At 41.4% G+C, this 16,855-nt stretch overlaps 1 protein-coding gene across 13 annotated transcripts in view; it reads right to left on the reverse strand.

Annotated features, from left to right (window-relative positions):
* Positions 1 to 16,855, reverse strand: part of DTNA (dystrobrevin alpha) — a 351,322-nt gene that overhangs the window by 101,138 nt on the left and 233,329 nt on the right. For all 13 annotated transcript variants that reach the window (XM_049620219.1, XM_049620211.1, XM_049620212.1 and 10 more), the window contains one exon: positions 12,648 to 12,728. In XM_049620219.1, the coding sequence (XP_049476176.1) occupies positions 12,648 to 12,728 (81 nt within the window). The remainder of the gene's footprint in view (positions 1 to 12,647; positions 12,729 to 16,855) is intronic.

Raw genomic sequence — 16,855 nt, forward strand, 5'->3', positions numbered from 1 at the left:
GAAAGCCTCAGCTCATGAGAAGAAAAGAATATGTCAACGTGTCACTAACTTATCATACATCTATTGCACATACAGGCATTAACATACAGAGGGAGACGGCCATATGCTTATACATCCAGAGCTGGGAAAGGAAGCAAGAAATGAGATTCCATCACATTTTGAAAAGAAATGAAATCCAACCAGTAATTTTAAAGATTCTACGATACATTATGCTTGATGTTAGAGGGGACTAAACAAAATACGAGAGCCTGGGATTGTAATTCCCACGGGGAGAGACATGTTCAGATGGCCTAACCGAACATCAGGATGAGACACTCTGTCATCAAAGGGTCACATCCATAGAACAGATTAAAAAACAAAACAAAACACTACTGGAGTTCAAAATACAGTGATGCTATGCAGGCTGGAAACTTTGGAAAGGTGTAGAGGAGGAAGAGGTAGGGCTCGAGTTGGTTTCTGAATCACAGCAGGATCTGACACATAAAGATGAGTTGGGGAGGATACTCCGGGAAGAAGATGATCTAGTGACCGAGAGCAGAGAACAATGAAGGAAGAAGGCTCAACCAGGTCTTGCACTGACGGGACTGGGTCAGCAGAGTTTACATGCTGAGTGTACTGGGAAGCAGGGTCTGTCACTTTGTAACCTTTCCTATTGTCCATTATTTGACACTTGTCTAATTTTTCAGTGAGCAAACAGATCGAGAATTTGCATCCCGTGAAGTTTCATACTAAGTTTCATTTTCAAAATACCTAATGTGAGCTAATTCCCATCCCTGTCTACAGCCAACCAGTCCAGTGGTGAAAATCAGAAGTGCTCTTTGGAGCAGCGAGTGCGTCTCGAACTGTGGCCCCCGATTCCACAGGTCTGGAGTTTGGCCAGGGTATCCCCAGGTTTTGGCTGTTCCTTAGGTGATTTTGAAGAGCAAGGATGTTTGGACCACTGCAAGGGAGCATGACTTAACGAGACAAGAGACAGGAAGAAGAGGAAATGGATGTCTTGAGCCAGGGGAATTCATATAAAAGGTATCACAAGAATCCCGGGAAAATTGTGGTCAAGAAAGCCTTGTGCAAATTAGCCGGTCGTTAAGATTTTCTCAAATAAATAATTTATTTTTATGTCCTACCAGGTCTTTGATCATGACAAAATAGTGTTTAAAAAGCTAGTAGGGAAGAGAAATTCAGTTCAGTTGCATGCTTTGCCAGGGTCGACAAATGCATTTTCAGGTGATTACACTGAAGATATTAGCCACCTTGACCAAACATGGAGTTGGGAAAGAAAATGTTAATAAAAGACAAGTTTTGTATTTGATTTCCATTCATGAGCCATGAGCTGCATCTTTCTAAAATACGAATCTGAACAGCATTTGAGTAGCTCACCAAATTATTTTATGCTTCCAAAGTCAACATCTTCCTTGCTCCCACAGTATACCTTTATCACCAAGATGGTACTCTTTGCTAAGGATCCTTGGAGAGAATCATCATAGCTTACAAAGATCGCATTTTAGTTTTACTTTTAGTTTCCTGGGGAAGGTGCATGATAGAACAGAAAGGGCTTCAAGAAAAGGCCTACAACATATTTTTGGTGTAAAATCAGATAGGATATCATGCCAATCCTCAAAGGCCCTGGGAGTACATCTACTGCCTATTAGGAAAAAGTATTCAGTTTTTCCTTAAATTGTGTTTGTAGACCAGCATCATTATTCAAAATGAGGTATAATAATTGTTGGCTCAATAGCTGTCATACTGTAAATTAAATTTAACTAAATTCAATTGAGCAAGCATTTATTAAGCCTATTATTTTCCAAAGTATTGTACCAATGATTGTAAAAATAATAAGAGAAAGTAAATGAAAAGAAAGATCTGAACAATAACTAATTTCTCACTGCCAGCATTTAACTTTGTTCGGAATATATTTAATAACTTTAGAAGCAGGAAGATTTAGTATCTTATCTCCTTTCTGGGTAGTCATTTTAGCCTTCACTACACGGTTTGTTTCTTCGATGTCCCTTTAGCATTCCCTACATTGTAGTGCCCTAGTTTGGGCTTTTACTGCCTTCTACTTAGATTTTTACAGTAAGACTTAGTCATCGCCAGTGTATGCCCTTTTCCATCTGCCCTACGAAATGGTATAAGTCCCAGCTCTGGCTATGCCAGTCTCCATTGCTTATCGAGTAAAATCCAAGCTTCTAAGCTTGAAAACCAATGTTTGAACTCCAGTCTCCCAATCTTTAACCTCATTTCCTACTCATTTCCAGCTTTTTCCAAGAGTCTTATGACCCAGACATGTTGGGCTTCTTATAATTCCAGAATGTGCCATTGGCTTTCTTGCACTGGCTTTATACTCTTCATCAGGTGCACTCTTCATTTGGCTGTCTTTCAAAGCATTACATACATGTGTGCCCGAGGAGGCCCCAATACCTTTATGTGGAACTATGCTCTCCCATTTGTTGCTCCTGGATAACGTCATATATCAGATCATTCACGACACTAAATTTCCCACAGTTATTAATGGACAGGCTGTTCCCTCCACTTTTTAAAAATATTTATTTATTTATTTTAAAAGAGAGAGAGAGGGAGAGCAAGAATTCCAAGCAGGCTCCACGCTGTCAGACACAAGCCCTGATGCAGGGCTTGAACCTACGAACTGGGAGATCATGACCTGAGCTGAAATCAAGAGTCGGACGCTCAATTGACTGAGCCGCCCAGGTGTCCGTCTCCACCTTTTTTTGATAAGCCTTTGACTGAACTTTGGAAGAGAGGAGGGTCTCTGAAATGATGAACTAAATTTTATGGTTAGGGTCATGTATGCTTTTGGGGGAAAGGATCTGTGGCTTTCATCAATTCTCCCAAAGATACATGAGGAGAAAAGTTTAAGAACCACAGCACTAAATTATACTAACTTGAAGACATGTACTCTGTCTTGTTCATCTTTGTATTCCTCAGAGCTACTTGCATAATGCCTTGTTCAAACTGGGTGCTCACTAATGCTTAGTGAATGGAATGGGGTAGAGTGTCTACTCCGTTTGCCAGACCCTACATATAACCTCTAGAAGCTTTCCCTTTACCGCAGCGTGTCAGGAAAGCTCAATGAGACCCATTGAGCATGACTTCGCACAGGACTTTCATTATTCCTTACACACTATGACTTGAACAGATGGCCAGAATCTCAGATGCCAGAGGCCACGCTTCAAGAGAAAGAGCATCCACAAGGCTGGCAACCATGAGGAACAGTCTTCTTCTTTATAGCTCTCAGTTGCTCTCAGTGACCCTGCATCATGTGCCAATGCGGCCATGATGAACACTAACAAAGTGCACAGGGACACAGAAGAGCAGGTAAGGGGCAATCGGCAGGGAAGTGTCACTTTTTTCTGCACTCACTCTGTACCATTTAAGTATATAATTAATTGTCTTTGTGCAATAGGAGTAAAAAATGGGACAGAAATTGAAAATGCATTCGATTCACCCATTCAGAAAATAGTTATGATTCAGTTTCCTAGTGCTTGGAAAATTGTTTGGGAGATACGTTAGCATTTGGGGTGAAGAGATCTCTAGATGGCTAATCAGCAGTACAGATTGTCTGCAGGTATCTTGAATGAAATTAACATGAGAAATGTATCCTTTTAAATTTTTTATTTAATTTTATTTTTTAAAAATATTTTAATGTTTATTTATTTATTTATTTTTAAAGGTTTTTTTTTTTAATGTTTATTTGTTTTTGAGAGAGAGACAGAGACAGAGTGCAAGCAGGGGAGGAGCAGAGAGAGAGAGAGAGAGAGACAGACAGAGACACACAGAATCCAAAGCAGGCTCCAGGCTCCAAGCTGTGAGCACAAAGCCCAATGCGGGGCTTGAACTCATGAACCACGAGATCACAATCTGAGCCAAGGTCAGACGCTTAACCGACTGAGCCACGCAGGCACCCCTAATGTTTATTTACTTTTGAGAGAGAGAGAGAGAAAGAGATTGGGAGGGGCAGAGAGAGAGGGAGACAGGATCTGAAGCAGGCTCTAGGCTCTGAACTGTCAGCACAGAGACTGACGTGGGGCTCGAAATGATGGACTGCGAGATCATGACTTGAGCCAAAGGCGGACGCTTAACCGACTGAGCCACCCAAGTGCCCTGAGAAATGTATCTTTTGAAAAAAAATCTTTAAAAGGCAGAAAACACTAATGAGGAAATGTCCAACACAGAAAACCAAGATACACAGGAGGCAATGTTTCAGACCCCTCTCTTGTATCTTTTCAAAACCTTGGCTCACCTCTTCTCCAGCCCCTGCAGAAGGAACCATCATGGCACAGACTTTGATCAGCTCAGGGCAGCTGCAACCAGACAGCACCTGGCCTCAGGCCCTTGCTCCATACCTTCAATGGAACACCTGGAACCTGCCTAGCACTCACACAAGTGTAACCCAGAAGCACGGGGGTATTAACACTTGTAGGCCCCCCTTGACCAATGCAGGACAGAGCAGCTAGATTAGTACTTCCTCCTTGTGTCCCCTGGCTGGAGAGTTCTGCGGCCTTTCAAAAGGTTCCTTAGAAATTCCTGCATTGTCTGTTGGCTTTCTTCCCTCGTTCCACTTCTGCTCTGGAATGGCAAATGAGCAGGCTTCCACAGAAGCCTTGTTGTGGAGTCTGCTTTCCGGAAAACACGGGCTAATGCGCTGATTCTAGCCAAGTCCCTATAACTGGTTGAACCCTTTCAGAAAATAAATGAGAAGAAAATGGTGATTCTGACCATGTTCAAAAACAGATTCTGATTCTGTGTGGTCAACATAACTTTTTGTCCACTTACCCTTTCCCACAATATGACATCACTTTCTTATTCAGCAGTGTTGGATTTGGGAATTAAAATGCATTATACTTGATCTTACAGTGAGGTTTATTATTCTTGAGAAACTAAGCTGCTCAGGGCTGATGCATTATTAGCTTTGTAGCAGGTTCAGTGGTCCATATGCTTGACCAACATTGCAGGACAGGCTCTCTGTTTACCATGGCATTTGGCTAATACTTGGAAGTTAGAAGCTGAGTTCTCAGATGATTTTACCTGGTGTTTATTCAGGGGAATCCACCTAACATCTCTTATGCTATGCTCTCCTCATCCGGAATGAACAGAACCTTACCGTTCCTGATTAAAAAGGAGGTCAAGTGGAATTCGTAGCCCAACACCACGAATGATCAAAAATAGCTAGACAATTTATTTCAAGAGCTACAGATATACTTGATTTCTTTAACCACCACACTTATAAGTAATTTTTTTTCCCTCAGAAAATGACAGTTTGCTCAGGGGGCTGACAGGCTAGATATAAGCTTACATAGCGAAGTTTTACAGCATATCTACTATTTGATACTCACAAAATCTGAAGATTTCTAAAAAATAGACCATATCATTAGATTCTAAACTTGAGGTTCTTCTAATACTCTTCTAATACTAATTTATACACTAAGGAATATTATCATACTTCCCCCCCCCATGGTCTAGAATAATGCTTGGCATGCAGTACACCTCAGTCCACATTTGTTGGGTGAGTAAATAAATGAGTGACTGCTGGTAACACCAACAAAATGTGAACACAACCTCCTTGGTTTAGTTGTCATGGATCACAGGTGCGGTTATGTGGGAGTGGCCACTATTCTATCCTTGTCCTCCTGACTGTCTTTGGTTTCATCTTAGTGTTTACCAGAGCCCCCAAGGTCCTGGGAGCCAGGCTGTGGGACAGCACCCTCTGGGGGGCCCTTCATTGCTCACTGGCTCTGGGCTGATCCAGTAGGTGCCCATGAACACAGCTTGGCAGACCATAAGGGAAGGCCATTACTTGCTGGATGGGCCTGGGAAGCTTGAAAGGCATTCCTGTGCGCGCATCACTCTTTCCCAATGGGCTGGGGCATTTAAAGATGAGGTTCTTTCCTAAACTGCTAGTGCAAAAGTGTTCGGTTGTCCTGATTTCCTGGTATAATGCAGAAGCGGCAGAAAGGGAAGAAGCTGCTTTAATTAGACCCATATCACATGCACCAGAACCTTAAAGGCATAGCTTTGTGTCTACCAGAAGTGTGCTCTAGTTAAGAGGAAATGACTTTGCCATAGGTCCAGGGTGCCCGGAAAGAAGCTGGGTCTTCATCCAGGGTGCCTGGAAAGGGGCAGGTTCCTCCGTGCAGGGTGCCTGGAGAGGGGCTGGTTCTCCACTGCCATATCACACAGGCATCTTGAATGGTCTTATGTTCTGCTGTCCCCACCAGCTTCGCCCCAGGGAACTTTTAGGAATGTAGTATTCTAGCGCAATGTCCTTCTCTTTATTCTAAACAAGTGTCTAGAAAGAATTTCATCAAGAATGAAAATATGTATCAAAATCACTTGGAACACAGATCATTATGCTCCAAGGTTTTGCCATCTGCCACTTATTTCCCTAATTGAACATTCCTGCTCTTCCTTGTGACTCTTTGACAGGAAAGAGTCCTATCTCTCGCCTTCAGACATACCTCTTTTGGGATCTGTTCCTATTGCTTGAGATTTTACTTTGAACTTTGGTTTTTCACCCAAGGCTGTCTATGTCATTACCTGGAAAGTAGAAAAGTCCATGATCTTGGGCAGTGTGGTAGGCAGAACCCTAAGATGCCCCCTTCCTCTTCATACCTCCCTGGACAAGATTCCTGGTCCTCAGTGTTGATATACCTTCTCCATTGTTTAAGCAAATGCTAATTCAGGTACTGCTGTGAAGGGATTTTGCAGATGTAATTAAGGTCTCAAATCAGTTGACCTTAAGATAGGGAGATCTTCTGGGTGAGCCTGACCTAATCACTTGAGTCTTTTATTTTTTTATTATTATTTTTAATGTTTATTTTTGAGAGAGATAGAGAGAGAGAGAGAGAGAGAGAGAGAGAGAAAGAGATGAGATCGTGTGATCTGGGCATAGAGAGAGAGAGACACAGGATCTGAAAGAGGCTCTGTGTTGTCAGTGCAGAGCCCGAAGCGGGGCTCAAACTCATGAACCAGGAGATCAACACCTGAACTGAAATCAAGAGTCGGACACTTAATGGACTGAGCCACTCAGGAGCACCCATAAGTCTTGTAAAAGAGGAGCGTTTTCTCTGGCTGATCCCAGAGGAGGAAGTCAGAGAGACCCACTCTACCTAGCATTGAAGTAGAAGCAAACATCTATGGAGCCACGTGGCAGGGAAGGCAGGCGGCTTGTAGCCTGCTGGGAATGGTCCCCAGCTGACTGTCCACAGGAGTGGAGACCTCAATCCTTCAACCATAAGGAAATGAATTCTGCCAACAGCCAGTTCACTCAGAAGAGAGCCACAGACCCTGTGAGACCCTAGGCTGTGTTTGATTTCTGACCTACGGAAAGTGGAAAGAGTAAGATAGTAAATGTGTGTTGTATTAAGTTGCTAAGTATGGGGTAATTTGTTATGTAATGATAGAAAACTGGTACAGGCCACCAAAATCCCACATACTTAAGAATATGGCAGGGAGGAAGAATATGCTAGCACACCCAAGGAAAACGAACGGGGTATTAGTATTTATTTCTAAAAACATATGTAAAGCCTACTCCTGAAGCATAAGACTAGTCAGTTGGCTGGTGAAAAGTGAATCTAGTGAAGCATACTCATTCACTCATAGAAGAATATTTATTCAGGACACACCACATATATAGCACTCACATGGGTTAATTTCACAGTGACAGAGAAGCCATTAGGTAAACCAGTGTCTGCATTTTTTTGTTGTTGTTGTTGTTCTAGAAACCCTGAAAGAAATTTAGAGCTATTAAAGGCAAAGCATGTGTTCTAACTTTAAATTATAACTGGATGAAGAATACTTATAAAAATGTTTCTTTTATTAGAGGGAAGACATTTGAGAAGCTCTGAAAGCTCAGATACTAATATATACCTTTCCTCTTTTCCTTTTAAGCGGAATTTTAATTAAATTTTAGCTGATATGAGTGACAAAAGGAAAATTCAGACTGCGACCAGAAGAACTAAAGGAAAGTGCCTCCGTACTTTTGTTTCTACTATTAAACAGGAGGGATTTGAGATTTGTGATTTATTTCTCTCATTCTCTTTTATTGTTCATGAACTTAAGGCTGCGTTCCATTGACTCCAAAGTAATTTCTGAAAAATGATCTGCTGACATTACAGGGTATCTGGATCATTAACCATGTCAGCGCTGACCGAGGAAATAATGTTCTGGCAGAAAATAGTTATTTGTTTAAAACAAAGGCTGAGAATGTTGCCATTTCACACATCCTTATGCCTACATGGCATATAGGGTATTTATTTTTGTGGAAAGTTCTTAGGAAACCCAGAAGTTAAAGAGAAGGCTGTTGATTAGAAAGCAGCATTAGGAATAGTATGCATATTCTCCATTCAGTCCTATTCCTCCTAGAAAATAAGATTGCCAACTTGCTGCCCCCTAATTTTTAGGGGTACAAATTCCTTTGTTCCATTAGGGAATGTGCTAGTCATGGCACAGGGAGGGAGGGTATGACAGTGTGCAAAGATGAAGGGTAAGGGAAAGAAGCTGACTTAAAAATGGATCCCATGGAGGAAAGTTGAAGGAATAAAGAATCTTCTGCTTGAAAAAAGAAAAGATGGGGGCGCCTGGGTGGCTCAGTCAGTTAAGTGTCCAGCTCTTGGTTTTGGCTCAGGTCATGATCTCATGGTTTGTGAGTTTGAGCCCTGCATTGGGCTCTGTGCTAGCGTGGAGCCTGCTTAGGATTCTCTCTCTCTCCCTTTCTCTCTGCCCCTCCCCTGCTTGCGCTGTCTCTGTCTCTCTCAAAAATAAATAAACTTGAAAAAGGAGAAAAAGAAAACAGAAAAGATGGCTTCTCACAATTTTTGTTTTCTTTTTGATGGTTTTTTTTTTGAGACACACACACACACAGCCGCACACACACACACACACACACACACACACACACACAGTACGAGTAGTGGAGGGGCAGAGAGAGAGGGAGACACAGACTCTGAAGCAGGCTCCAGGCTCTGAGCTGTCAGCACAGAGCCCGATGTGGGGCTTGAACTCATCAACTGTGAGATTATGATCTGAACCAAAGTCGGCTGCTCAACCGACTGAGTCACCCAGGTGCCCCACAATTTTTCTTTTATAACAGAGGTTGGTAAATATCTTTTGTGTGTGTGTGGACAATGGGGCACTACTGTATTACATAGTAATATTATGTAGATTTTACGATGGTATATATATAATAAGAGAAAAATTTATACAATGATGAAATTAAAAATATAATAATGGAGTGTGATTTTTTTTTTAATGCTTGTCTGCCAATGAGAAGACTGGAATTTTTGTGGGGAGGGATAACACTTTGCTTAACAGGGATTATAAGTAGCATTCCCTATTCTAAAATTATTAAAAATATTCATCTGTAAAAACTCCTATTTCACAGTCTATACAAAAGTTAGGGCTGCATTTAGTGCACAGGCTACAGTTTTCTAGCCTTTTATAATGGAGGCTTTTTAGAATCCTGGGAACCAGTTATTCTCAGCATCCATCAGGAATTGTATTAAAGGGAATGAACATGAATGGTGGTGATAGGAATCAGTGCTCTATATGGGAAACCATAAAGAGAGTAGGCAAGGGCTGTGGGGACAGAAATACAGGGAATTAACTAACCCTTCTGATAGCTGAAATCAGATAGAAAACAAATCTCTTAAAAGTCTATATCCAGACAATATTTTTTTGTAGGCGATGACTTTACAAGTGTCAGTTTTTATGTTTTTCACCTCTATTATGTAGCTTGTAAGTTTAGTTTTGTTAATATACAAAATCAATTTTACCTGTAAATAAGGTCTGGACTGAAAAATAACCTGTTCTCCATTAAAGTCCATTGATTTCTACGAAGTAAATGCTATGTAAGAATTTCCAATAAAGCAATGTACTTACAAACACACTACCTGGACTTTTTGTTCTTATTGCTTTCATTGTAGAGTAAAACTCCATTACAAACTACAATTATTTATGGTGGATTATGTTTTATTGCAGACAAAAATGACCTTCCTCTAAGGGGGGTAGGTTCAACATTGACTGATATTATGTCACATAAACATCAGGTCCTGGTTATCTTAAAAAGAAGGCTCTACCTTTAAGATAAAACAGACTCAGCTGCATTAGCATTTTGCAAGCCCCTCAAGATCACGACTGTTATATTTATTGTCAGGAAGGAAAACTCAGCAAACACATATTGTATGTGCATGTAACGCTTCTGCTCAAGGTGGAAATGATTTTATAAAGCAGCTTCATTTAGCATCCAAAACCTGCTCAATTTCTCTTCCTTAAGCCTTAGTTTTGTATAGTTTGTATAGAACGTAATTTTTTCCTCATCTTAAAATAGATGAAGTTTGTCAGGCATAACACTTCCCTGTGTAATGTCCACTAACTCTTTAAGAATCAGGCTAGATGTCTCCCTCTGCAGGGAACTCCTCTTACTGGCCCTCACACCCAGGTAGGGCACTGCTTCCCTGGTGCTCCCACAACACTGCACACATATCCCTACCATTACACTTCCACACTGCGTTAGGAGTCTGTTTAAAATTCCATCCACCCAGTTAGACTTGGGGCAACTTTAAGGCAGAGAGCGTGTCTTACTCACCTTGCTCCATCCCGGGCACCTAAGCATGGTACTGAACACACAGGAGGAGCTCGTTATAAGCTTTCTAAATTAAAAGGTAAATGAATGGGTGCACTGAGAGTCAACTGGGCAGGTATGAAAGTTCTATTTCCACCCAGGGATGGACTAGCACTGTTTTCCCCGAGATCAATGTGACAATGACATGATGCTGGATGCAGGATAAGGATGAAGACCAGAAAAGAATAGGAAGAGGAAAAGGAGATGCCCCAGGAATGAGAAAGGGCCATGACCTGAGAGCAGCAGGAAAGCAATGTCACCCCGGGGTGGCAGGAGCCAGTTAGGGCCTTTGTGATGTTGGCTGCAGGGGTGGTTGTCAAATCACTGATTCTTTTTTTCTTCTCTCTCTCCCTCCCTCCCATCCCCCTCTCCCTCCCTCCTTCCCTCCCCCACCTTCCTTCCTTCCTTCCTCCCTTCCTTCCTTCTTTCCTTCCTTCTCTTTATTACTTACTTTTTAGTTCACCTCTATGATTTTGTAATACCTTTTTGCAATTTCCCGTCTCTGCTGAAAGACCTGAGGAAACTCTGCTTGGCAAAGCTCTGAGGACAGAATTCTTGTCCCTGCTCCTTCTCCTCACCCTTCTATTTTAAGGACCATTGAGTGGTAATGAGGAAATCACGTGGGAGGATTCTATCACTTTTTCATTGCCGAAAACATGGAGATTTTTCCTTGTGTTTTAATATGGGTGGTGGGGTTGGAGAGGTGGGGGGAGAAAAGCTTTTCTTTAATGTGAGCCTCTTCCTTGTCCTCAAAAGACCTTTTATAGACTCATCAGTGCCCAGGGCTGCAAGGGCATCCACAAATTCCTTCCTCCATCTGTAGTGTGCAGTGTTCTTCTCATTGCCTCCCCACTTTTTTTTTTATTGGTTTAGCTTCCTGAAAGGAGTCAAACATGTCTTCGATATTTTGCTGATCTGTTTTTACTCCTTTGTCATCCTGCCCCAAACTTCAGCCCCGTGTCCAGCCACTGAGGCTGAGGAATAAGCTGTAGGCAAGCAACTTGAAGACCAAATACACATTGCCCACGCCATTAGTAACGATTTGCTGTAAGCCAGGAAGCCTGGGGCTGGGGCTGGCCTGCCCAGAGCCCCCAAGAAACACCTGCTGGAGACTCGGGGAGGGTAGAGGTGTGGAAACGGCTGGTTTCTACGTTCAATGTTCGTAATCCCTAGGCCACTTATTCAAAACTGTGTATGTACTCAGGGGAACATTATGGTTTTCATATTTCTAATCCATTCAATACTAATTAGAAAATAAGAACAGTTATTAATTTTTATAGCAGACAGTTTACAAAAAGAAAAGAGTAAGTTCATGTACAGGAAATATGAGGCCATTTTTCTCTCCAACAGAAAATGGATGGGGTGTGATATGATGGAAGCGACGGTGCAGCAGAAGATGTAAAGGGCTCGCTGTGATTAGTGATCTAGCTGGCCGCTGACATTTTAAAATTTGGGAAAAAGATGAAGCAAGTCCCTTTGTTTCTTAAAATGTTACTGCCTCTTCTCTTCCTGTTGTCTGATGTAGGCAAATGTAGTCAATACTCTGAAACAAAGTGCTAATTTTGTAGCTTCACAAAGAAAATTCTATGTGTTCCAGGAGCTTGTAAACATTCTCCTATACTTGCAAAGGACACACAAATACAAAGAGGACTTCATATTCGATATTTTATAAAGTTCTTGGAAGCCATTTTGATGGCACAGCATCGACACTACCAAGGCTACGGAAGAGAAGAAAAATATCCACCCAGATTTAAACCATTCCAAGGACAGGAAGTTGGGCCCATCTAGAGGCTTATCCATTTCAATACTTCAGCAGTTATAAGCAATTCAGCCTTCAGAATTACTTACGAATAGTCTCTCTACCTTCTGCGTATCACAGTACTCTTTTTATTGTTGTGTAAACATATTTTTTTTTATCAACACTTAGGAGAAAAACAGTTTTAATAAACTATAACAAATGTAAACGGTAGGATTCATGAGGGTAATTAGTCCAAACAACTGGCATACTTACAGTTGCATTTCTTTTGCACAAACCTAAGCTTGCATGCTGTTCTGTAGGTGGAGAGTCGGATACGGTCCAGATCTTGAGCCCCTGGTGGGGGGGAGAAACATACACATATGGTATGCCATGTGTGTGGAAAGGGATTTACAATATTTACAAAGAAAGCAACTGCAGATATAACCCATTCACTTCATTTGATTTTTACTTTTATTAGAACACAAACACGACTTTGAGACTTGAAAAGGTCTGGCCTCACACCCCTCAAATACTAGGGGAAAAGAACACAAGTATCCAACACGGGAGATGAGGTTGTCAACCATGTTTGTGGGCCAAGGAACACAGCCTCAGCCCTGCGGTGTCTGCCGCTTCTGAGAACAATCTAGTCAAGCTGTGACTTAACCAGCAAGATGACAGCACTATCATCCAATAACCATTTTAGATGCGCGGTGATTGGTCATCAGAATATGGCTGTGAGGTGAGTACTTGCTGAAAGCTGGGCCTCTTTGCTGTGTGACTAATTGCTTTTAGAAACCTCAGTTTTCTCATCTGGAAGATGGGGGTGATGATACTACTACTAATTATTTTACAGAATTATGAGGATACATGAGTGACTATAATTAAGCACAGAGGGCACTGCCTGGCACGTAGTTCGAGCTGTGTAAGTATTCATTAGTATTACTAGGGTCTATCCTGCAAACCTGCCTGTCAACCTCACAGGAGACTTTCTAAAAACAACCACTACTCTTTTTTATACCGGAGCTTCCATTTCCTCTCTAACATGGAAGTACGTGTTCCCCATATTCTTCAACTACTTTCCTCATTCTACTCTTCCTCTCAAGAATCCAGCATGGTTTCTGATGCTCACAGCACCAGGTCTGAATGTTCTGCTCAGAATCCAAGCTCTTCCCATGCCACCTACCCAATGGTATTTCCCACCACCCTCTACCCAGGACCTCTGCCTGGCTTGGGCGAGTCTCCACACAATGCCCTGCAGATGGGCTCTTTGTCCCATTCACACCAGAGATCCTGGTGATCCTCCCACCCTTCTCTGAATGGGCTCATCTCTAGACTGTGTCTAAGACAAAGCAGACTTTCAACAAATGTCTGTTCTTTTCTGCTTCTCAATATTTGGCATTCGTTAAGCCCTGTTTATGGTTCATAACAGATATAAAGGCAGAGAGCTATTTTTGACATATATTGAACTTCACCAGTAAAAGTGCTACATGAATGCTTCAAAATATAATAGGGCATCAAGTAAATGAGCTGGCCTAGAAGTAATTATATTGGGAGGCCAATTAAGTGCTTTTCTAATCAAACTCGGGATGAATTAGCATGTGTCCTGCACTGAGAGCATCAACATTCCCTTGATTCAAACTGATCTCTTTAGATTCATTCACAAATGATACCAATACTCCTATTGCTTTATAGTTTTATGAGGCAGATCATTAAACATTCATTCTTATGAGAGTTTATTACTTGACAAACAGGCTCATTGATACTGAGTTCCTGAAGAACCAAAGAGAGAGGGCTTAACCCTCACCCAGTGCAGGAATTCTCCTAAACGGAGAATGTTCTCCGTTTAGGGACAGGTAGACAATGGCCATAGAAGATTATTTCCAATGACAGGAATGATTATCACTTGTGAAAATAAATGAGCTTTAGAGTCAGTAAACCTTAATCTGTCATTTCCCAGTTATGTGAACTTTGACAAGTTTTTACTTGGTCTCTGATTTCTTCATGTATATGGAGATAACAGCATCAGCTTTACCAGCTGGTAACCTCTGAAGCTTGTATATAGTGAGCACCTACTAGCAGGTGGGACTCCTAAAAAGGTTTCCTGTACATTTCCTTAGCAACAATAAGTGATAGAAATTTCTTTTTTATATTTGAGCTTTAATTTGCCTCCTCATAAGTTCAATCCACTTGATGTGATTTCCCTTCTGGAGACACAGAAGCTTTGCTTCTAGCCACTTGATAATTTATTTCTCACACATTGGGAAGCACCTTGATTAGCATCTTCCTTACCATCTGAAGGCTATGTAGAAAAGCCCCTGCCGTTGAGGAGTGGGGGGGGGGGGGACATAACCTCTTGACCTTTTGACATTGGAGTGGTTCAACTCCATAACCATTGCAAGCACAATGCCTATCACAGAGTGAGGCCTACAATAGGGCTTCAATACGTGGATGTTGCTATCATTATTCTCTATTATCATCAGACAGTTTTGAGACCTTCATCCATTCTGGTCCTTCTGCTCTATGGATGGCTCATATCTCATTGAAGTGAGATATACAAAATTAACCCAAATTTGCCTCCTCTGTATAGAATATATAGAAAGCAATCATGACCAGTTTTGATAAGGACAATTATGAATGCAATTAATTTTTTTTTTTTATTTTACAGAGAGAGAGAGAGAGAAAATGGGAGAGGGGGCAGAAGGAGGGAGAGACAGACAGACAGAGAGAGAGAGAATTTTAAGCAGGCTCCATGCTCAACACGGAGCCTGATGTTGGGCTCGATCCAAAGACCTCGGGTTCATGACCTGAGCCAAAATCAAGAGCTGGGACGCTCAACTGACTGAGCCACCCAGGCACCCCACGAATGCAATTTTAAAAAATAAATGGCTCGTTCCTCTAGTTCTTTTCATTAAAAAGCTGAAACACATCATATGTATTTACATATGATCACATCTTTTCTATTTTCTACTTAAATGCTTATTTGGAGGCTGAAGATAGGACTTCATGTTTATCTGGTTAGTTTCTTTTAATTTTTATCTCATGCTTGTAATTGTTCTGATAGTTTTAAAAATTTTGATTTTGCCACTGGCATTTCCAAGGGCCTTCCCAGTTTTGTGTCCTCTGTAAATCTGAGAGGCTCATTTAGAAACTTAATTCTCTAGGGTTCTGGATAACCAGAGACAGACAGACTATCAGAAATACCTGAACACTAAATCTGCCTTTTCCCCTGATGAGGATGTACTTTTACTGATGCTGAGCTTGGCTCAACAGTCAAGAGAGTCTCAATATCTGAAAATAATCCTTTAAAAGAAGACATTAGGGACATAGATTAGTTGCGTGAGTTCTTTAAGAATAATGATAATCCGCAGGTATAAAAGAGCTGTGATGCAGCAGACAATTAAATGTCTTAGTTCCAGCAAAACTTTATCCTCTGAGGACAGAAATACTAGCTCCTCTGCATCTCCCTCTCATAGAGGCTCTAGGGGCAATTTGGCAAAGGTGCACCTCTCCTACATGTAGTATTGATGATGCTTAGGGATGGGAGTGCACTGACTGTTCTCCCCTGCCCTATCATGATGTGGACTTAACTGACCCTCTTTTTGTTCAAGAATCAGGAAGGGGTCTGAGGGTCTCTTGATGTTTCCTATTTGTATAAGTTCCTCCTGGCTGAAGTTCAAAGGGGATGCACCTTGCACAGACCATGTAAGTGGCAACCACAGGATCCATCTGGATTCTGGGACCCAAAAATGCTGAGCTGAGACATGCTGCACAGGCTCTTGCTCTGCTTATCCCCCTTATTTAAAATATTTATTTGTCCCACCCCCAATAAACCAGAAACTTAATTCAGTTTTACATGGGTAGTCTCTTCTTGAAAGTCTATAAGTTTGTAGTTTGCCTTGGGAGTAGTTGCAGGTCTTCTGTGTCCAAGTTATTGGTTAAAACCAAGCACCTGAAGAGGGCCACACATAGACTCTTCTAGTATGCTACTAGAGGCTGCCTTCCAAGTTGATTGACCCATTGCTTATTCCTGCAGATATGGTCACAACACCACCTATAAATCAACCTAATTGTATGGCAAACTGACTCACATCTCCAACACATGCACAACATAAGAGACTTTGTCAGTATCTTGTTGAATTAAGGTTCATTTTTATGCTATAGTGTTTTCCTGAGCTAGCAGTCTAGGAGCCTTATTAAAAAGGGAAATTAGCTGACTTAATTCCTTTATAAAAAAGATAGAATTTGAATAAATGCATAAAGAAGTCAATAGAGCAATCCTTGTTCTTAGCATGTTGAAATGTCTAGGATTAGCACTATATTTTTTCCATGACCTGAAAATGAATCCATCTTATCATAAAACCTACAAGTTCATACCCTAGACTCTCAGGAATCCATATTCTTCCTTCTTAATAAAAAATGAGTATAGCATTTCCCTATTTTTAATTTTTTTGCAATGGTCTCATTATTTCTGAAAAAAATGG

This window comes from Panthera uncia (assembly GCF_023721935.1).
Source record: "Panthera uncia isolate 11264 chromosome D3 unlocalized genomic scaffold, Puncia_PCG_1.0 HiC_scaffold_8, whole genome shotgun sequence".
NCBI lineage: Eukaryota > Metazoa > Chordata > Mammalia > Carnivora > Felidae > Panthera > Panthera uncia.